This window comes from Aythya ferina (assembly GCF_964211825.1).
Source record: "Aythya ferina genome assembly, chromosome: Z".
Taxonomy (NCBI): domain Eukaryota; kingdom Metazoa; phylum Chordata; class Aves; order Anseriformes; family Anatidae; genus Aythya; species Aythya ferina.
The window spans coordinates 57,584,737-57,603,447 of record NC_140299.1 but is presented as its reverse complement, the minus strand read 5'-3'; the positions used below and the strand labels follow the sequence as shown (position 1 = coordinate 57,603,447).

At 37.1% G+C, this 18,711-nt stretch overlaps 1 protein-coding gene across 1 annotated transcript in view; it reads left to right on the top strand.

Annotated features, from left to right (window-relative positions):
- Positions 1–1,019: 1,019 nt before the first annotated feature.
- The window catches only part of LOC311427337 (uncharacterized protein), a gene marked incomplete at its 5' end in the record, with an annotated part of 42,475 nt that continues 24,783 nt past the window's right edge, over positions 1,020–18,711 (top strand). Inside the window, 5 exons of the mRNA XM_084504651.1 lie at positions 1,020–1,077; positions 2,108–4,591; positions 6,969–7,151; positions 13,468–13,635; positions 15,373–15,474. Of these exons, the coding sequence (XP_084360777.1) occupies positions 1,020–1,077; positions 2,108–4,591; positions 6,969–7,151; positions 13,468–13,635; positions 15,373–15,474 (2,995 nt within the window). The remainder of the gene's footprint in view (positions 1,078–2,107; positions 4,592–6,968; positions 7,152–13,467; positions 13,636–15,372; positions 15,475–18,711) is intronic.

Here is an 18,711-nt window from a genome sequence, read left to right as displayed (position 1 = left end):
CAGGGGCAACCTTACTGCTCTCAACAGGTACCTCAAAGGAGGCTGTAGCAAGGTGGGGGAGGGTTGGTCTATTCTTCCACATGCCTGGTGACAGGACAAGGGGAAATGGCTAAAGTTGTGCCAGGGGAGGTTTAGGTTGGGTATTAGGAAGAACTTCTTTACTGAAAGGGTTGTTAGGCATTGGAATGGGCTGCCCAGGGAAGTGGGTGAGTTTTTACTAGAGTAGGACTTCAATACCAAGTTAGCATTAACAGCTAATCTTATATTTATCACATTCCTCTATACATTGAAAAAAAATTACTCTCAGACAATTATTTTCTCCCGCAACCAAATTAAAGGAATAACCCAAACTCTGATTTATGGATTGGTCTCAGTTTGCTCTGCACGTGGCTCAGTTAGTCACCGCTGTTTTCTGACATTGTCTGTTGTTTTCTTTTTTAAAGAAGAAAAAAAAATAGAGAGAGAATATTAAGTATTTAATTATATATAGAAACAGGAATGAATTAAAAAGCATAATATTAATGTATTAATGTGTTAATGTCCAAAAATCAGAATCATATAATATCATGAGCTGAAAAACACCAGTCATGACTCTAAAGTTCCACAAAATTCAAAGGGTATTCATTTAGACCCCATAGCTGAAGACAATGGTATATTAGGTATATTTTAAACAAATACAGCTAACTGATATTTTAAGTTACTACTTAGAAACAACTTTGAAAATTTGGTCCTAAGTAACCAAGACTAGAAAGTACCTGCATTAGTACCAGCTCAAGCACTTGTGTATTTTTCATTATAGCTAGTCAGTGGCTACACAGGAGAAATGTCAGCTTAGACAGCCTGAGAGAATTAGACAGCAAAATTATTCTGGAGTAACTTTCTTACAATAGAAAGTTACTAATACAAATACAAATTACTAATACAAATTACAAATACTAATACAAATGTTACTAATACTAATACAAATGTTTTCCCTCCCACACAGAAGACTGAAGCCCAGATGCCCTCAGGTCTTAGAAATGAGTAGAAAAAGAAGAAAAAGCTACAAGGGCAGAAAAAATTCTGATTCCAGAGAATGTAAGTTTACATAAGAATTTGATTTGAAGTAAAAGCACCAGAATCATAGGTGGTTGATCCAATCACTCATCAAGACAGAAATCCTTGTTTAAGCCCAAAGCTGTTTTTCAAATTGGAAATATTTACACTCAAGTGTAGTAAATATAGCCAATGTCTTGATGAGACTACATGTCTTATTCTAGTAGAGCTACTATCCTACTTATTTGTGGCAGTCTTTCAAAATATACTCATGTTTAATTGCCTCAAATTGTCAAAATTCTCATCATTTTACTGCAAGTTTCTTAATGAATGTTGTCTAAGTAAAATAAACTGTAAACTATTATCCTCTAATAATGCATATGAATGATTCTAAAAATAAAAAAATATATATATTAAAAAAAAAAAAAGTTCAAGCAAGGCAGAATTTCACAGAAATGTATAAACACTATGAAATCTTGCCTAGTACCTCCTGCCAGGAAACAGTATTTTCTTCTTCAAACAGGGCTCATACCTCCTGGGAAATGTGCCACCGATGTGCTATGTGATTGTGACAATATTCATTAATCCCTTTGTTTGCTCATCTGTAAAAGGATTATAAAAGTCAAGTTCCATGTAATTTACCTGGAACTGCAAGTATGCAATGGGATATTGATTGTCCCAGCGTGTCCACAGGAATGAAGTAAATACTCAAAGGAATAATAGAAGTAAAAAGGGTACATTTTTCTAAATGCAAAAAGAATACCCTATCACCTAAAAACTGTGAACCTTTCTAAGAAAAGAAAAACCATTAATATATTAATTTATTCCAATTAGAGTGAGTTAACATGATATACCCTTCATACTACTTATCAGATAACTAAGACAAAAGAAGCAAATGCTGGATCGAAAAAAAAAAAAAGAAAAAAAAATGCTGTTGTAGAAAATATATTACATTTTAAAGACAAAACAGTCATTTTCAAGTAAAAGTGTCTCAAAGCTAATTATACATTTGTGATACTGTTTACCAAATCATGGGAAAATGTTTTTCTTTTTTTTTTTCATCTTAAATTAGATGAACAATTGTCACTCACTTGTAAATGCCAGCAAAATGTAGAAAACCTGGAAAATAAAGCAGATGAATCTCTGGGTTACTTCACTGAGCCACTGGATGTGAGGGATTCTGAAGAAAATGGAAAAGATCATGAAATCAAGGATCAGAGTAGTTCAGATGTGTCTGAAGATAGAGACAATGTGTCAGAAAATGAAAAAGAAAGAAAGAAGGAAAAGAACTGCACTCCTCCAATGTTCTCTTCTCTGCAAAATGAAATCCTTGCTACAGTAACTTTCAGTGAATCAGGAGGTTCATCAACAGGAAAAATTACAGTGTGGGGCAAACCAGACTCTGCAAAATCTGTTAGCTTGGCTACTGGAATAATTACTGCAGAGGTAAAACATAGGTCTTTTAATGTGAAAGTAGAAATTAAGAATGTTTCTTTGTTTGATTCTGGAACAAACCTTGTGGCTGAGAAAAGGAAAAGTTCAAAGAACAATAAACACTGCCATGAAAGACACTGCCAGAAAAACCAGTGTTCAAGATGTCCAAAATACCAACGTCCTCCAAATGACCATTCAGAAGTAGACATTCAGAGGTGTAAGGGAATTTCTACACACAAAATACAAACTGCTCTCAACAAGAATGCCTCCCTGAAAATGAACATTGAAGGAAAGGAAATTAAGGTAGAATATATTAACAAAAAGAAAAACCTAAAAGTTAACATCAAACCTGGTACACAGAGGAAAACCTGCAACAAGGAATGTGAAGATACATATTGGAATGAAATAGATTATTATGTAACAAAGGCACTTTGCAATACAGATTGTGAGTCACATTTTCACTTTCATGAAAAAGAAGAATTTATATTCCCAGATGGGTCTATACTTCTCCCTCCACCTAAAGAATTTGCTGACTGTGACAAAATGCATTTAGATACTATTGCAGAGGGGGTCTCTTCATATGCTGATAAGGATGGAGAGGAACCTGACAGCCTCTCTACAGCCTTGAGAATTTGGGAGGGGGAAAATTACTTCTGTAAACATAACAAAAATGAGTATGAAGACCACAACAATGAAAAGGAAGATTTTTCAAAAGACAAGATACTTTTCTCAAAAATGAATAATACAAACTGTCTTCTAACCAGTAATACCTTGAATAATTCAAACATTGGGAAGGAGCACATCAATAAGAACAGTGCAGCAGCTCAAGAAAGAAATAACATTTATAAGTGCAATGACACAGGGCAAAAACCAGCAAGAAGAAAGTCCTTCCCTGATACTACCCTTGATGTACCATCACCAGTTCACCCTAGAAGGGATTCTGGCTTCTATTCATTACCATCCTTGTCCTTAAAAGTACCACCTAAGGAGACCAAAGCAGACATCTGTGGCAAGAACTCACACATTCACAACCACTGTACAAACCTTTGTATGTGTCCTGACTTGACCTCCTCACTGAGAAATTTGAAAGGTCTTAAGTCTACATATCAGTATGCTTTCACTTCCTTTGATCATAATATTGCCATTTATCCACCTGAGCCTGAAGAAAGTCTAGATGACACTTGCTTACTGAATGACTATGCAGACTATGTTGGGCAAGGTGAGGAAACAGAAGAAATACTAATGGAGAGTCTTCATTCCACTGATACTATAAATGAGAAAAAAGAAAATGGGCATGCAGAGCCTTTGAGAAACCTAGCCATTTGGGAGGAAGACAGTGAGTCTACTGAAGATGTTTTAGATGGAGAAACACCAGAGTACAACCATCTAGAGAAGCATGTAAATTTACAGAACAAAGCTCAGCTGGTACAGGCCTCAGCTGGTACACCTTCTAGGACCCCTGCAGGTGAACCTTTTAGTGACAAGGAAAGTACTAATTATGCTTCTATAGAATGCATTCCAAACCAGCTTTCAGCCATACAGAAAAATGTTCACCCACCCTCCACAGAGCCTGATGTAACAAAGAAAAGGAGAGGATCAGTAATGACTGTAATAACTGGAGAACTAGAACGAAGACTCATTGTCCAAGGTGATACTAAATTGGTACCTGATCCCTTTGGCTCTGCAGTAAGAAAAGAGCCTAAACTTTTCTGTAGTATACAAGAAAAATCTTTGCTATCCCCCGTGATATTGGATCTTGAGGATCATGACACAGATAATGAATTAGAAAGCTTTTCTGAAATACAAGGTATGCCTGGGAATACCCTTCCTGAAATCAATTGCCATAATGATTCTGTACAGACTGCCATATTATCTCTCTCTTCAGCTTATACTGAAAAGAAAGAAATTTTCACAGAACATTCACATAACAAGGAAAGACCAGAGAACCTTTGCAGTAAACAATCACCTGATGATAGCATAAGAACAGAGGCTGGAGCAAATCAACTACCTCAGTTAGTCAAATCCACCTCCGATGAAGTTGAGAAAAAGGTTGAAATAAAAGAAGATTTTCAACAGAATATAGATTTCCCCCTGTCATCAGTAAAACAGATTAGTCAGAAAGGTAGGTATTCTGAGATTTTTATAGTTAATGTCCCTTACACACCTCTGCATAGTTGTCTTAGTGCTCTAGTGACATCTTTGGGAAAAGGAAAGTATGTTCTGTCCTCACAAAAAGATGATATTGGTATACTTTAGCCATTTGGTTATACTATGCAGTTATCGTATTGAGGATGCTAGGAGTGATCCTGTAAGCCAAGTAAATTAAATTTTAAAAAATAAAGAAATATTTAAAGCAGCTTTGCTCAAGAAGTAGTTTTTCTATGCTAAACAGTCAACCCATCTGATGCTTCTGGTGATAGAAGCAAACAAAAAAACAGTATGGGAGTTTTGAGGTTGACACGTGGCATATACTCAGAGCTCTGGTCACAATTTCAAAATCACATAAATCTATTTTTGGAATCAATGGTTTCTAAGCAAATATTGAATTCTAAGTATATCTAGGTCCTAATTATGGCTGAGCCTTTACATGACATAGAATGACCACAGCAGATCATTGAACCTTCTTTTCTCCTCTATTTATATAGCTAAGAAAACTGCATATTAAAAAAGATTTTTTTTTTCACGAATTTCTTATCATCCCTTCTGTAATCCATTCATCTATATCTATAATTGGTCATTTAAAAGGAGAGTTCTGAATCATAAAAATGGAAAAATGGACAGGGACACTGCACACTGCAGTGTAAGCTTTTTATATTACGTCTATACATATGAATATGTATAAACACATTTTTGTGTGTACATTTGAAATATCACTCCAAAGCCCTCAATCTTTCTTTTTTCTTTTTAATTTTAATCATTATATGCAAATATAATTCAGATAATCCTCTGTAGAAGAGATTGTTTCCAGCAGGTTCGGAGGTTAGGGCTTTTTTACTGTTGAAAAATATGTACATTCTTATCATGGTTAAAACTATTCAAGAATCTTAGTATAAAGTGTCAGTGAGTTTTTAATACTTTTTCAAGTTCACAATATCTACAGAAAATACCATGTCCTCCAAGACTGTTTTTTATGGTTTTTGTATGTTTGTTTCTTGATTTTGGCACTGGTAACGGAAATTTCAAATAAACCTGAACTTTGCTATTGATTAGATAGACAGATATACTGATAGATGTGGTTATGTTGGTTAATATCTAAAATAATACAGTAAGCAGAGAATTAATTAAATGTTCCTTAAAGCAAGGTTTAGAAAGAAGATACTGAAGGAAGCCTGCATGCTCAAAAACATCAGACCTCAATGATTTAACACACAGCATAAAAATGCCTTTGTCTCACAACAACAAGGTGTGGTTATTTGATGTATTATTTTTAATCCTCCTCTCTTTTCTTTTGCCCCTTACTAAGAATTATATAACTGTGTGCTCTCTCTTAGCCATCACCTCATCTGGTTTGTCCCACCCAAAACCTGTAACTTTGTCCCTCTTTTGGTTTATGGTCAAATTTTGATTTTCCATCTGTGAAATTCTTAGTGATGCTGTGGAGGTCCTTAAATGAGTAAATTTGTACATTCAGAAAGAAGTATAAGCATGCAAAATTTTAATATTGGTTAATGTGAATCAAAGTCCACTTGTAATCTAGGAATACAAACATACTCCGCCAAGACACTGGGCACACGAGGCAATGTAAGACTTACTGTGCTCAATAATTCAGTGATACTGGAAAGAAAATGTGGCAGTTTTCAACAATGGGTGACAGCATTTAGAACACAGAGGAAAAACAGATGAAAACGTTGTTAACAAGTTTGGAGAGTCTGAGCAACCTTGAAGCCTGATGATGTGGGAACTTAGTTCAGAGGGACAAGGACTCATGCAAAGGGCATTAAAAGAAATTTTGCACTTTTTCCAGTGCAACCCTATCTGCCTTTGTTGGTGGACACAGGTGCATTTTAAGAAGGGAATCCAACACAGTCTTACAATTTTTGTTTTCTTTGAAACGGTAATAGAATAAAATAAATTCCTATTGTTGTATTTAGAAGGAAGCATAAAATAAAAATACAGATCCTCCTTTTATCTGCATTCATCTTGCTAGACTTTAATGTTTAAAAATACCTTATATATCTACATACTGATCACTTCAAAAATGTACAAGCACTTTTAAATAAAATCCATGAAAAATTAACTTACTTCTGTATAAAAATGCCATACAAATGGTTGTATCGGTATTTAAGTACAGGTGCACCTATCACACTATAGTCACATGCACTTTTCTCTGCATGAATACATCAGCAAGTCTAAAAAATATAGTTTACAGGTATTTTGAGTGTTATTTGATATTTTCATTTCTGTGTTAGCAAAGTAGATATTCTTGTATTTATAATGTGAAAATGTAAAACTGTGTAATTTCTCACGTTCCTTACAATCAATGTCTGGTTATAATTTAGACTTGAAATCAGAAATGAATAAAAACAGAAAGACACCATTAATGAAAGATGCCAGAGCCAGCGACAGCTCCCAGGAAGAAGCAATAGACCAATGGGCCAGGAGACGGAAACAGTTCAGAGACAGCAAAAAATGCAGTTCAACTGGTGGAAGTTCCATAACCAGCACAATCACTGAAGGATCAAGTGAGTATATAAATCAATCTTATAGTTTTATTATTTTTTCTTTATGCAGTTGACACTCTGTCAGGACTTTCAGCCAAGGAAACTGATCTTCCATTCATAACCTGTCTCTATCTTTGTTATCATAAGCAAGAATAGTTTATCTGACTGAACTCTAATCATGGGAGTCAGTAGTGGAAAATCTGGCTGAAAAAAAAAAAAAAAAAAAAGATTGTACCATCCTTGTCCACATGCAATAAACCCTAAGACAATCACTAGACTTAGACAAGTAATCATTTATGGCAGCAGTTTTGAGGGTGCAACAAAAGTCACAGTTCTGTTGTCTGTTTTGCCTATATTAAAGACATGGTGAGCTGGGAGTCCTTCTCTCATCATTAAGACACCCACCCACTCCAGCTTTTATCTTCAGATCTACTGCCGCGATTGTCCTTCCTTGTCCCTATAGTTATTGGAACAGTTAGTCCTGCAACTGTTTCATTACGCAATCTGTCACCTCACCATATGCTTGAGTTTATACCAAATTCAGCAGCTTAAATGACATGGTAAAGAATTATGCAGATAAACTGTTTAATGCTTTCTCTTTTCCTGCAGATGAAGTCCCCAAGCAAGTGTTGCACATTCTAAGATAAAGCGTATGTGCTACTTCTTAACACCACCTTTGTCTCCTTTTTGCTATTTTAACTAGTGTAAAAGGTACTTTTTAACAGATGAAGAAATGCACACTTTCCAGTGGAAGTATTTTGTGCTAGAATGTTTACTTTCAGTGAGGGAATCATGGAAGGGTTAAGGTTGGCAGGGACCTCTGGAGATCATCTGATCCAGCCCCTCTACTCCAGCAGGCTCACCTGTGGCAGGTTGTCCAAGACCACGTCCAGATAGCTGTTGAAGATCAGCAAGGAGGGAGACTCCACCACCTCTCTGGGCAACCTGTGTCAGTGCTCTGTTACCCACCCACATTAAAATGTTTCTTGGTGTTCAGAAGGAACCTGTGTTCCAGTTTGTGACCATTGCTTCTTGTCCTGTTACTGAGCACCGCTGAAGAGAGCCTGGCTCCATCCTCTTTGCACTCTCTCAAGATATTATAGACATTGATGAGATTGCCCCTGAGCCATCATCCAAATCATAAATAAAAACGTTAAGCTACTTATTGGCCTCCAATTAGACTCTGCACCACTGATCACCACCCAGTGGGTTCAGCCATTCAGTCAGTTTTCAGTCTACTTCACTGTCTGCCCATCCAGCCCATGCATCCACAACTTATCTGTGGAGATTGTATGGGAGACTGTGTGAAAGGCCTTACTGAAGTCTCAGAAGAAAACATCCACTGCTCTCCCCTCATCCATGAGGCTGGTTATTTCATTGAAAAAGCTTATCAAATTGGCCAAGCATAGCTTCCCCTGGGTGAATCCATGATGATTACTCTTGATGATTTTCTTGCTTTTCATGTGCCTAGAAATGGTGTCCAGGGTTAGCTTCTCCATCACCTTTCCAGGAACAGAGGTGAGGCTGACCAGTCTCTAATTCCCTGGGTCCTCCTTCATACCCTTCTTGAAAATAGAATTGACATCTTCTTTCCTCCGGTCTTCAGGCACTTCTCCCAGTCACAATTGTTCTTCAACAATTACTGAGAGTGCTTCACAATGGCATCTGCCAGCTCCCTCAGTATTCATGGCTGTATCCTATCAGGTCCCAAGGAGTAAACATATGTCCCGTTTGTCCAAGTATTCCCTTGACTGATCTTCTTCCACCAAGGGTACATCTTTTCTGTTCTAGCTTTTTCCCTTGGTTTCTGGGACCTGCCATTCCTGAGGGCCAGTCTTGCTACCAAAGAACTCACTACCTCAGCTTTTTCATGTCCTGTGTAACCAAGTCACCTGTCTCATTCAGCAGTGGACCCACATATTCATTAGTCTTCTGTCACCACTGTACATAAAGAAGTTCTTCTCGTCTTTGATATACCTGGCCAGCTTCAATTCTATTTGTGCTTTGGTTTTACTAACTTCATCCCTAAATTCTCAGATAATGTCCCTGTATTCCTCACAGATCACCCATCATTAGTTCCACCCTCTGCACGTTTTTGCATTTGAATCTGGCCCAGAAGCTCCTTGTTCATCCACACAGGCCTCCTGGCATTTTTGCCTGACTTTCTATTTGTTGGGATGGATGTCTCTTGAGCATGGAGTAGGTGATTCTTGAATATATAAAAAAAATTGTTTCTTGGGCCCCTTTTTCCTGCAGGAATTTATCTCACAGGACTCTTCCAACCAGGTCTCTGAAAGAGGCCAGTGTGCCCTCCTGAAGTCCAGGGTCGTGATCTCACATTTCACCCTAACTCCTTCCCTCAGGATTCTGAAGTTCATCAGCTGCAGCAAAAGCTGCCTTTAACCTTAACTTTCCCAACAAGTCCTTTGTTGTGGATGAGTATGAGGTCCAGCAGAGCACCTCTCCTCATTAGCTTCTCTATCACTTGGAGAGCAAGATATCATCAATGCTATCACTGCTATCACAGAAATGTGGTGGGACAAATCCCACAGTTGGAACACTGGGCTACAAGTTTTTTTACAATAGATAGGCAGGGAAGAAGGGGAAGGGATGTTGCTGTATATGTTAGGTAATGGATTGATTGCAAAGACCTGACTCTGAGAAACAGCCACGGACAGGTTGAGAGCTTGTGGGTAAAAGTTAAGGACCAGACCAATAAAAGACACCTTGGATTTGGGATCTACTACAGGCCACTTGATCAAGGGGAGCCTGTTGATGAGGCCTTCTTGCTTCAACTACAAGAAGTGTCATGCTCTCATCACGTTGGAGGACTTACTGGTCCAGTTATTAGACAAACCAACCAAAGGAGAAGCATTACTGGACCTGGTGCTCACTAATGCAGGTGAACTCATTAAAGATATGAGGCAACCTGGGCTGCAGTGACTATGCTATGTCTGAGTTTGTGATCTCAAGGAATGTGGGCCTGGCAAAGAGTAAAGTCAGGATGCTGAATATCCAAAGAACAAAAATCCAGATATTTAAAGACCTAGTGGATGAGATACCCTGGCACACTGTCCTTAGAGACAAAGGAGCTGAACAGAGCTAACAACTCTTTGAGGATGTTTTTCTTAAAGCACAAGAGCTCTCCCTCCCATGTATAAGAAAGCAATTTGGGAGGGCAGAAAACTGGGATGGCTGAGCAAGGACCTGTTGGTCAAACTGAAGTGCAAGAATGAAATGCATAGTCAGTAGAAACAGGGACACATGGCCTGGGAAGAATACACAGATGGTGTCTGGATGTGTAAGGATGGGATCAAGAAAGCCAAGGCACAGATGAAACTGAGCTTGGAAAGGGATGTAAAGAATAACAAGGGATTCTGTAGGTACATTGCTCAGAAGAGAAAGGCCAAAGACTGCGTATCCCCTGTGATGGATGAGAAGGGAAAACTCATGTCAACAGACACATCAAAGGCACAGGCACTCAACAACTTATTGTTTCTGTGGGCAGGCTTCCCATGTCTCTTGAGTCCCTGAATTGCTAGGTGAGGACTGGGGAAGCAAAGTCCCTTGCACTGTAAGCAAAGAGCAAGTTTGAGACCACCTAATGAAACTGAACATGTATAACTCTCTGGAGCCCAATGCTATGCATCACAGGGTCCTGACGGAACTGGCTGATGAAGCTGCCAAGCCATTGTCCATCTTATTTGAAAAGTCATGGCAGCCAGGCCAAGTCCATGGTGACTGGAAAAAGGGTAACATCACTCCCATTTTCAAAAAGGGTTGAAAGAGGGACCCGAGGAACCACAGACCTCACCTTCTTGCCTGGAAAGATCGTGGAAAAGATCCTCCTGGAAGCAATATCAAAGCACATGCAAGAGAAACAGGTGATCTGAGGCAGCCAACATGGCTTCAGTAAGGGCAAATTGTACCTGACCAATCTGGTGTCTTCTATAGTCAAGTGACACCATCAGCAACCAATGACATCCACCTGGACTTCTGTAAGGCCTTTGACACAGTTCCACGTGACATCCTAATCTCCAAATTGGAGAGAGAGAGATTTGTTGGGTGGGCCATGCAGTGGATAAGGAGTTGGCTGGAAGGTTGCATGCAGAGAGTGATGGTCAATGGCTCTATGTCCAGGTAGACACCGGTGACAAGTGGTGTCTTAAAGCATCTAATATGGCATAAGCTACCTATGTTCAGATAACCGAATCATGCTCTGTCAGGGATTTTTTTTTTTAATCCACCAGAGCCACAAAACACCAGAGCTCAGAAAACATATCAGGAGATGCATACAGCAAGATAAACTGTTTGTTGATTTCAAGAGTGATTGCTTTGGAGTATAAAGTGAACCATAAAATGTATCAGATCAGGCACACACTGGTTTTATAGAGAGAATATAAATATAAATATAAATATATATATAAAGACCAAGTTGCAAGATTGAGACTTGCTTTCCATGAGGAAAAGGAAAGTGGTCAGACAATCATGTCACAATTCCTAGTCTCTAATCATTTTGTGCTACATGCCTAAGATTTCTGTCCTTTTCTCTTGGGTAGCTGGTCTGTTCCCTGGTGTTTACAGACTTGAGACAACTGTAATCAATATTTGGCACAAGCAGCTCCTTAGATGCTTGATTCTAGCAGCCAGAAGTGCAGCTAGAAGCTACCAATGTTAGAGCAGCTTGTTCCTAACACTCATAAGCTGCTAGGTTTGACATCTGTGCCAAAATATCAAGGAGAAGAGAAGTGAAAGGACATTTGAGAAATGTCTTTACATAACTCCATAATGCCAATGCGGCAGCATTCACTTCTGTGGTTTTGCCCACTAAGTAAATTTTAAGCCCTACTATAGTTATAACAATTCAGTGTTAAATTGCCAAAATACTGTTGTATTGAATTGCTTGGGATTAGTCTAGGTTATATTCATTTATAAATGCATGATAGAAAGCTAAGATGTTTTTTAAACGTATCTGCTCAGTAGTATTTATTTATTTATTTGTATATATTTTTTTATTAGCTTGATAGACAGCTAATCATGCAATTTTTTATACAATTAATCATGCCATCTCATACTTCCTGCATAATATGGAAGAGGTCAGTAGCTGTGGCATATTTGTCTGTATAGATACAGTTAGGCAAACTGTTAAAGTTAAAATACACTCATTTAGATATATTCAGAATATAACTTGCTGAACAAAACTACAGAAGGGTCAGTTTTTCAAAACCCTTTTTACAGAAGGATTTTCTTTCTGAAAAGATTTTACAGAATCTTTCCTGTTTTGAAACTGGAAATCATTCTACTTAACCGTCACATCGAATACAGGACAAATAAAACAGATACATTCTCCAGCTGCATATAAATCCAGCTGCATTATAGTAGGCATTCTGTACTGAAAGGGCTAGGATACATTTTCCTCTTAGACAACTTATGCTAAAGCATTTTTTCAGTTTATCCATTAATCCAATCTCTGATGTTATATACATTTCTATGCCTTTCACTACCTGGTTTTAGCCTTCCAGTTCCAGCTCCCAGGCTGCTTCGGAAGTTGTCACATCACTGCACAGCCTCTTTTTTCTCCAGTCAGACTGTTGTGTAGAGACAACCTCACCCACAGCCAGCTGTCTCCTGTTCCTTGTGAGCCTGAAAATTATTGCTTTTTCCTGTAGCAGAGGAATTAGTCCATCTCCACGCTAACCCGGGTGCCATGGCCTGGCCCAGCAGACTCACTGAAAGACATTCTGAATGCAAAGTGTTATCAAATACAAATCTGAAAATCCTTATAGTAACACAGGTAACATCAGACAAATATTCAGATTATGATAAACCAGGAGATCTATGTCAAAATAAACAAATAAATAAATCTTTTCTCGCCTCCTTTTCAATAAAACTAAATACAGACATATGGAAGAGTTAAGGTTAAGAAAACAACAAATCTAGTAATCATTACCTGAGTTGTCAGTCAGTTTTTAGCTTCTTGTTTTCCCATGTGTGCTTAACTCTTATTAAAGTCTTCAAAAACTTGTTTAGTTTCCTGATCAAGTGGTGTGCATAAGAAAGCTCAACAATTGGCTAAAGCCAGACTTCTCTTACACAGTTGCAGCTCCTCTTTAGACACTTTGCATTTAGTATTCAAGTTCAGTATGTAATATTATCCAATTTGTGGTTTTATTATTCTAACATCTTTGCATACTGCTCCTTTAACAGCAGCAGATAAGCAGAGACACTACAAACACATCACTTAGGGCACTTCTTCCTTACTTGCTGACTGGAGTCTTTAATTCTTCATGTATTTTGCCTACTAACATTACTTTTATTTGTTTTATCTTCATGACAGTGAATTCTGAGGATGCTCGGTCTGTAGATCTAGGACTACATTCTGAAAATGAGGACAGAGGTTTCTATACAGAAAATTTTCATTCTGCTTCCTGGGTTTTCAGAGGAGATGATGTCTCTCCTGATAATAGTCCTAGATGTCTCAGCAAAAGACCTAGACCAGTGGCAAGTAAGTTGTTTAAAGCAACAAGTAATAAATGTCTTAAAAATATAAGTAGCTTTCACACTCTGAGGATAACATGAAATCAACATTTTGGAGAAGATGCCAGTTGCTTATGATGCAGACAGGAGCAAGAATCTAAATCCAAGAAACTAAAAGGGGAATAAATAAATAAATAAATAATAATAAGTAAGTAGTTCTTATTTAACTACTATCTTGAAAAATATCGTAATTAATTGACAAAATTGATACTGGTAAAAAGTTGAAAATAAACATAATCTCTTGTTGCAAGATACATGTAAATGTAGATGTAATATAATTTCATCACTTCTTCAAGCATCACATTGTAGAGAGCTGTTTCTGGACATAAAGCCTAGTAGTAGTCATAAAATCCACTCTACATCAAACTTTCAAACATAGTTGGTCAAGAAAGAAAAGCATCAAGTTTTCAATGGATATGAAGGAATTGTCTTGTTCTATTTGCAATTTAAACCCACTCATGTAAACAGATAAAGTGAATAATTTTGTGGGGGTTGTGCCATTTTCCTTCATTTTTCATATGGTAAATTACTTAAAGGTAATACAGTTCAAAGAACAAAGTGGAACACCTATCTTTTAAGGAGATAGTTCTTTGTTGGAACTCATAAATTATTCACATGAGAGAAAAAAAATATCTTCTATACATCTCCAGATACGAAAAATCTCCCTTAAACTGTATGAGAATATTCTGGAGAGAATTGTGATTGCCTTTCTTCCCAAAGGAGAGCTCAAAAGTTCAGCAAGATATATAAAGTACATATTGAAATATTTATGCTCTTTTAAGTAAACAATATCAACTGGCTTGCTAGTAAAGTAACCTCTAAAGCAACTTCAACTTTTCAAATATTACACAATTTGAAGACAAAACAGCTGTCATAAATTATTATTAAATCAGCCTCCATTAAACAAACCCAGTAAAACAGTTCAATGATCAAAAGCAGACACAAAAGAAAATTCAAATTTACACAGAACTCTTTCATGACTATGAAAGAAGCAAGACAATTTGAGAAATGGTACTGATACCGAACCCCCCCATAAAGTTGAAACATGCAATGGAAAATTAAAGCCCAGTTTTACTTTTTACTGAGGATGATTCTGTTATGTCTTAAATTCTACTAACATGACATTTCACATGGGTAAAACCACTGATGGTAGGAGATGCCAGTGTGGTGGGGTTAGAATTAGAGGCTGTGGGAGTGGAGCATGAACAGGGAAACGTGGGCGAAAAAGAAATAAAGGATACAATTGATATCCAAGAGAGACCTAAAATGGAAAAAGAGTGATAGTACAATAAGTAGATTTGAAAATTTAGAGTGTGCTTTGTGTTTGCAGCTTAGAGGTCTGACATGCATTCATTTAACAAAGAGCAGAAGTATTTTTCTCTCAAAGAATGTAGTCAGTGGAGTGGAACATCTAAGCGCTTCTCTGCCACCTCATTACAAAGTCCAGCCACTTAACTGCTGATGAAAGTACATTTCATTTACACTGTTAGTCTTTGTGATGTTCTGTCAGTCACCGTGTGAGGGTGGTATGCTGTGGAAGAGGAGCAATACCAAACAGCTAGGAGTGATGCTAAACCATCCTAGCCATCTGCGCAATCAGTAACTGTCAGTGCCTGTAAATAAAAAGGTTTAAAAATACACTGCTGCTAGTTAAATTGAATTTTATTTGCAGAGAAAAAGGGATCTCTTTTTCCATTTTCTGCAGTTCGTGAAAGAACAGTGAAGATTGCTAAAGGAACTGGCAACTACCCTTGGGGTTTCCGGATCCAGTTCTCAAAGCCCATTCTTGTGACTGAAGTTGACACAAGTAAGTTGTGTTTGCACCAGTTAAATTCTGCTAGGAAAACATATATAGTAAATATATAATATTAAATGATATAATAGTATTATAATATACATAAATGAAAGCACCTATATATTTTGTAATATATAATATTCATATATGTAAATATTTTTCGTAAGTAGTTGATTTAAAATGTTTAAAGAAACATACCTGAATAGCTGAAAACAAGCTATCTTAGAGCCTCACATGTCTGTAGGCAAACAGAACTACACTGTTCTGTGACTTCCCATGCCAGTTCATACCTCATACAAGTGTCTTCATCTAGGCTTTCTCCAGAACTAGTCTAGAGCTTTTTGGGGACTAACATCCATTAATGACAACAGACCCTTCAGGATGAAATGGAAGATGCCGTGATCCTCCTAACTACACTCCCAAAAGCCCAATCAGCTGGAGACAATTCTACTTGGATGGGTTTCTAGTGAGCCATCTACAAACCTTAACAAGTGGAATGTTAAGTTCTGTAGGGTAGACTGATGATTGCGAGGAACTCCTCATGAAAATGGGGGAGAGGGGAGGAGGGGAGAGAAGTACGTATAGATCTTTAACAGGTTAAACTGTAACAAGGATAAAAGATAATGCCCCTAGAGGAGAATGATGCAGAACATGATATTGGCAACTACATGCAAGAACGAAATCTTGGGAGTCACCACCCTAAAATCTTCAGCTGCATGTAATGGCAGCTTGGAAAGCCAGCTAAAGTTGGCCCTGTCAGTAACAGCAGTGACAATGAGACACTGGGACTCATTTGGCTAAAACCTTGGTTTCACCCTAGAGTATTGTTTACTGTACCACTCTCTGCATCTCAGGATGGACAAAACAGAGTTTAAGAAGGAGCAGAAGGTATGGGGAACTCAAAGATTTCTACTGCCAAAGGCAGATATAATTAAAAATGTCTCTCCAGACCAACAATGCTAATGAGTGCCCTTAGCAAGGCACCTAAGAATAGCTCTTTTAATTTCCCAGCTTCATGTATCATACTGATCAGCTTCCCAAGAACACTGAGCTATTGTCAGAGGCCTATGACCCCATTAGCTGAACCCATGATTTTAAAAACTGGATGCTTAGCTAAATAAAATCATCATTAAACTTCAGAAGAGAAAATGAGAAAAGTCAGAAAGCTGAGCAAAGGAGCAACATGCAGAGGAGAAAAAAAAAAAAAAAAAAAAATCCACAGAGGTCAACATGTTATTAAATGTTATTAACAAACATTTTACAATCCTCCATATTTATATTAGAATCATGTTTATTCCCTTAAGACCTCAACATTGTTGAATTTATACCTTAGCCGTGTTTTGTGCATGAAGTCCCTGTTCAGTCCTAAAAGGCATTCTAACTTGCCTCAGAGCAAACATGAAAACACTCTGCTTAATAAATACTAAAAATAAAGCCTTCAGTTCAGAAGAGCAACTCATGCAAAGGACAGACCTATTCAAAAAAAAAAAAAAAAAAAAAAAAAGGTAGGAAGTAGTTCTCTTAATATGTCTACATCTATTTTTTATACAAGGACCTTTTAAACTTTTACTGTTACCTACATGAAAATAAAAAAGATAAACATGATTTTGTCAAAAGATCCTAGAAATCATTCACTATTTACACATCTGAATGTAATCAGTAATTTCCATTATTGACTGAAGTCTTGACAATAATGTAAATTTAAAAATTAAAAAAAAAAAATAAAACAACAAAACTTTGCCTACAGAATACTGTAGAAAGGACCTACTAAGATTAAATATTGGCTATGTAATCCTCTTCATCCTGAAACAAATACATACTTTAACTCCAGAATACATTTTTAATTTATAGCCCTTGAAACCAGTTAATCTTCACAGTATAATTCAGTTGAAAAATGATTTACCGTGAATCTGAGAAAGTAATTTTGAAGGAAAAAAGTCATTCTGCTCATCTTATTAGAACATTACTTTTGACTAAAAAGTTAAAGATGAATATCAGTTGTTGCTGATTATTTTAAGGAAATAGAATTACTGGATTCAACCAGCATTCATCTAAATAGCACGGCTGTGACAATGTGTACTTGGATAACAACCAGTTATATCAGATTGTTTGGAATTTAAGTCCCCATTCATACAAAGTAATCTGTCTTGCACAGAAATGTTTCTTCTCTCTAACATTAAAAGTTTTAGCTGACTTCCCCATTGTAAACATACAGATTGCCTTAGTGCTCTTGAAAAGATAATATAATAGCCTGGAGAAGAGGAGGCTCAGGGGTGACCTTATCGCTCTCTACAAGTACCTTAAAGGAGGCTGTAGTGAGGTAGGGGTTAGCCTGTTCTCCCACGTGCCTGGTGACAGGACAAGGGGGAATGGGCTAAAGTTGCACCACGGGAGTTTTAGGTTAGATGTTAGGAAGAACTTTATTACCGGAAGGGTTGTTAGACATTGGAACAGGCTGCCCAGGGAAGTGGTGGAGTCACCATCCCTGGAAGTCTTTAAAAGACGTTTAGATGTAGAGCTTAGGGATATGGTTTAGTGGGGACTGTTAGTGTTAGGTCAGAGGTTGGACTCGATGATCTGGAGGTCTCTTCCAACCTAGAAAATCTGTGAAATTCTGTAACCTAAGAAGAGGCCTTTCATATTAGAATGGGAGGAAGTTTTGTACCTAAATATAAATAGGTCATGAGTGAAGCATTAGCCTTAATAGCTAACAATTTATTCCTATAAACTACTAATTAAAATGAAACATAGCAAAACAACTAATAGCATAGTATATCACTGTTATTAAAATTATCTTTATGTTTTGTCTTCAAATGCAGTTGCTTTAAAAAGGTAGAGGATTCTTTTTACAGACAAACATTCAGTGAAGTTTTATTTTCTCAAAATATGACTCATTTCATTAAAACAAACATAAAACTTGCATCTGTATTCTTTTTTGTTTGCACAGTGAAATAAAGACATTTTAATAAAGTTTTGAAGATTGTTTATGACCATAAAATTTTGTATGAAATCTACAAGACCAACAGAAACCAAAGAGTCTGATTTGCAAATGATTTGTAATATATATGACTGTTAACCACAGCTTTTTTGTGCCAACTATTCATTATTAAGCTTTTATTAACCTTTTCCATACAATTTCTAAGCATTCTCAGGAACACTCTGAACAAACACATTTTGACATGACAGAAAAGTACATAGAAATTACTTTAAGTGATATAAATGTGGAACATTAGTTTCAAAAAAATAAAA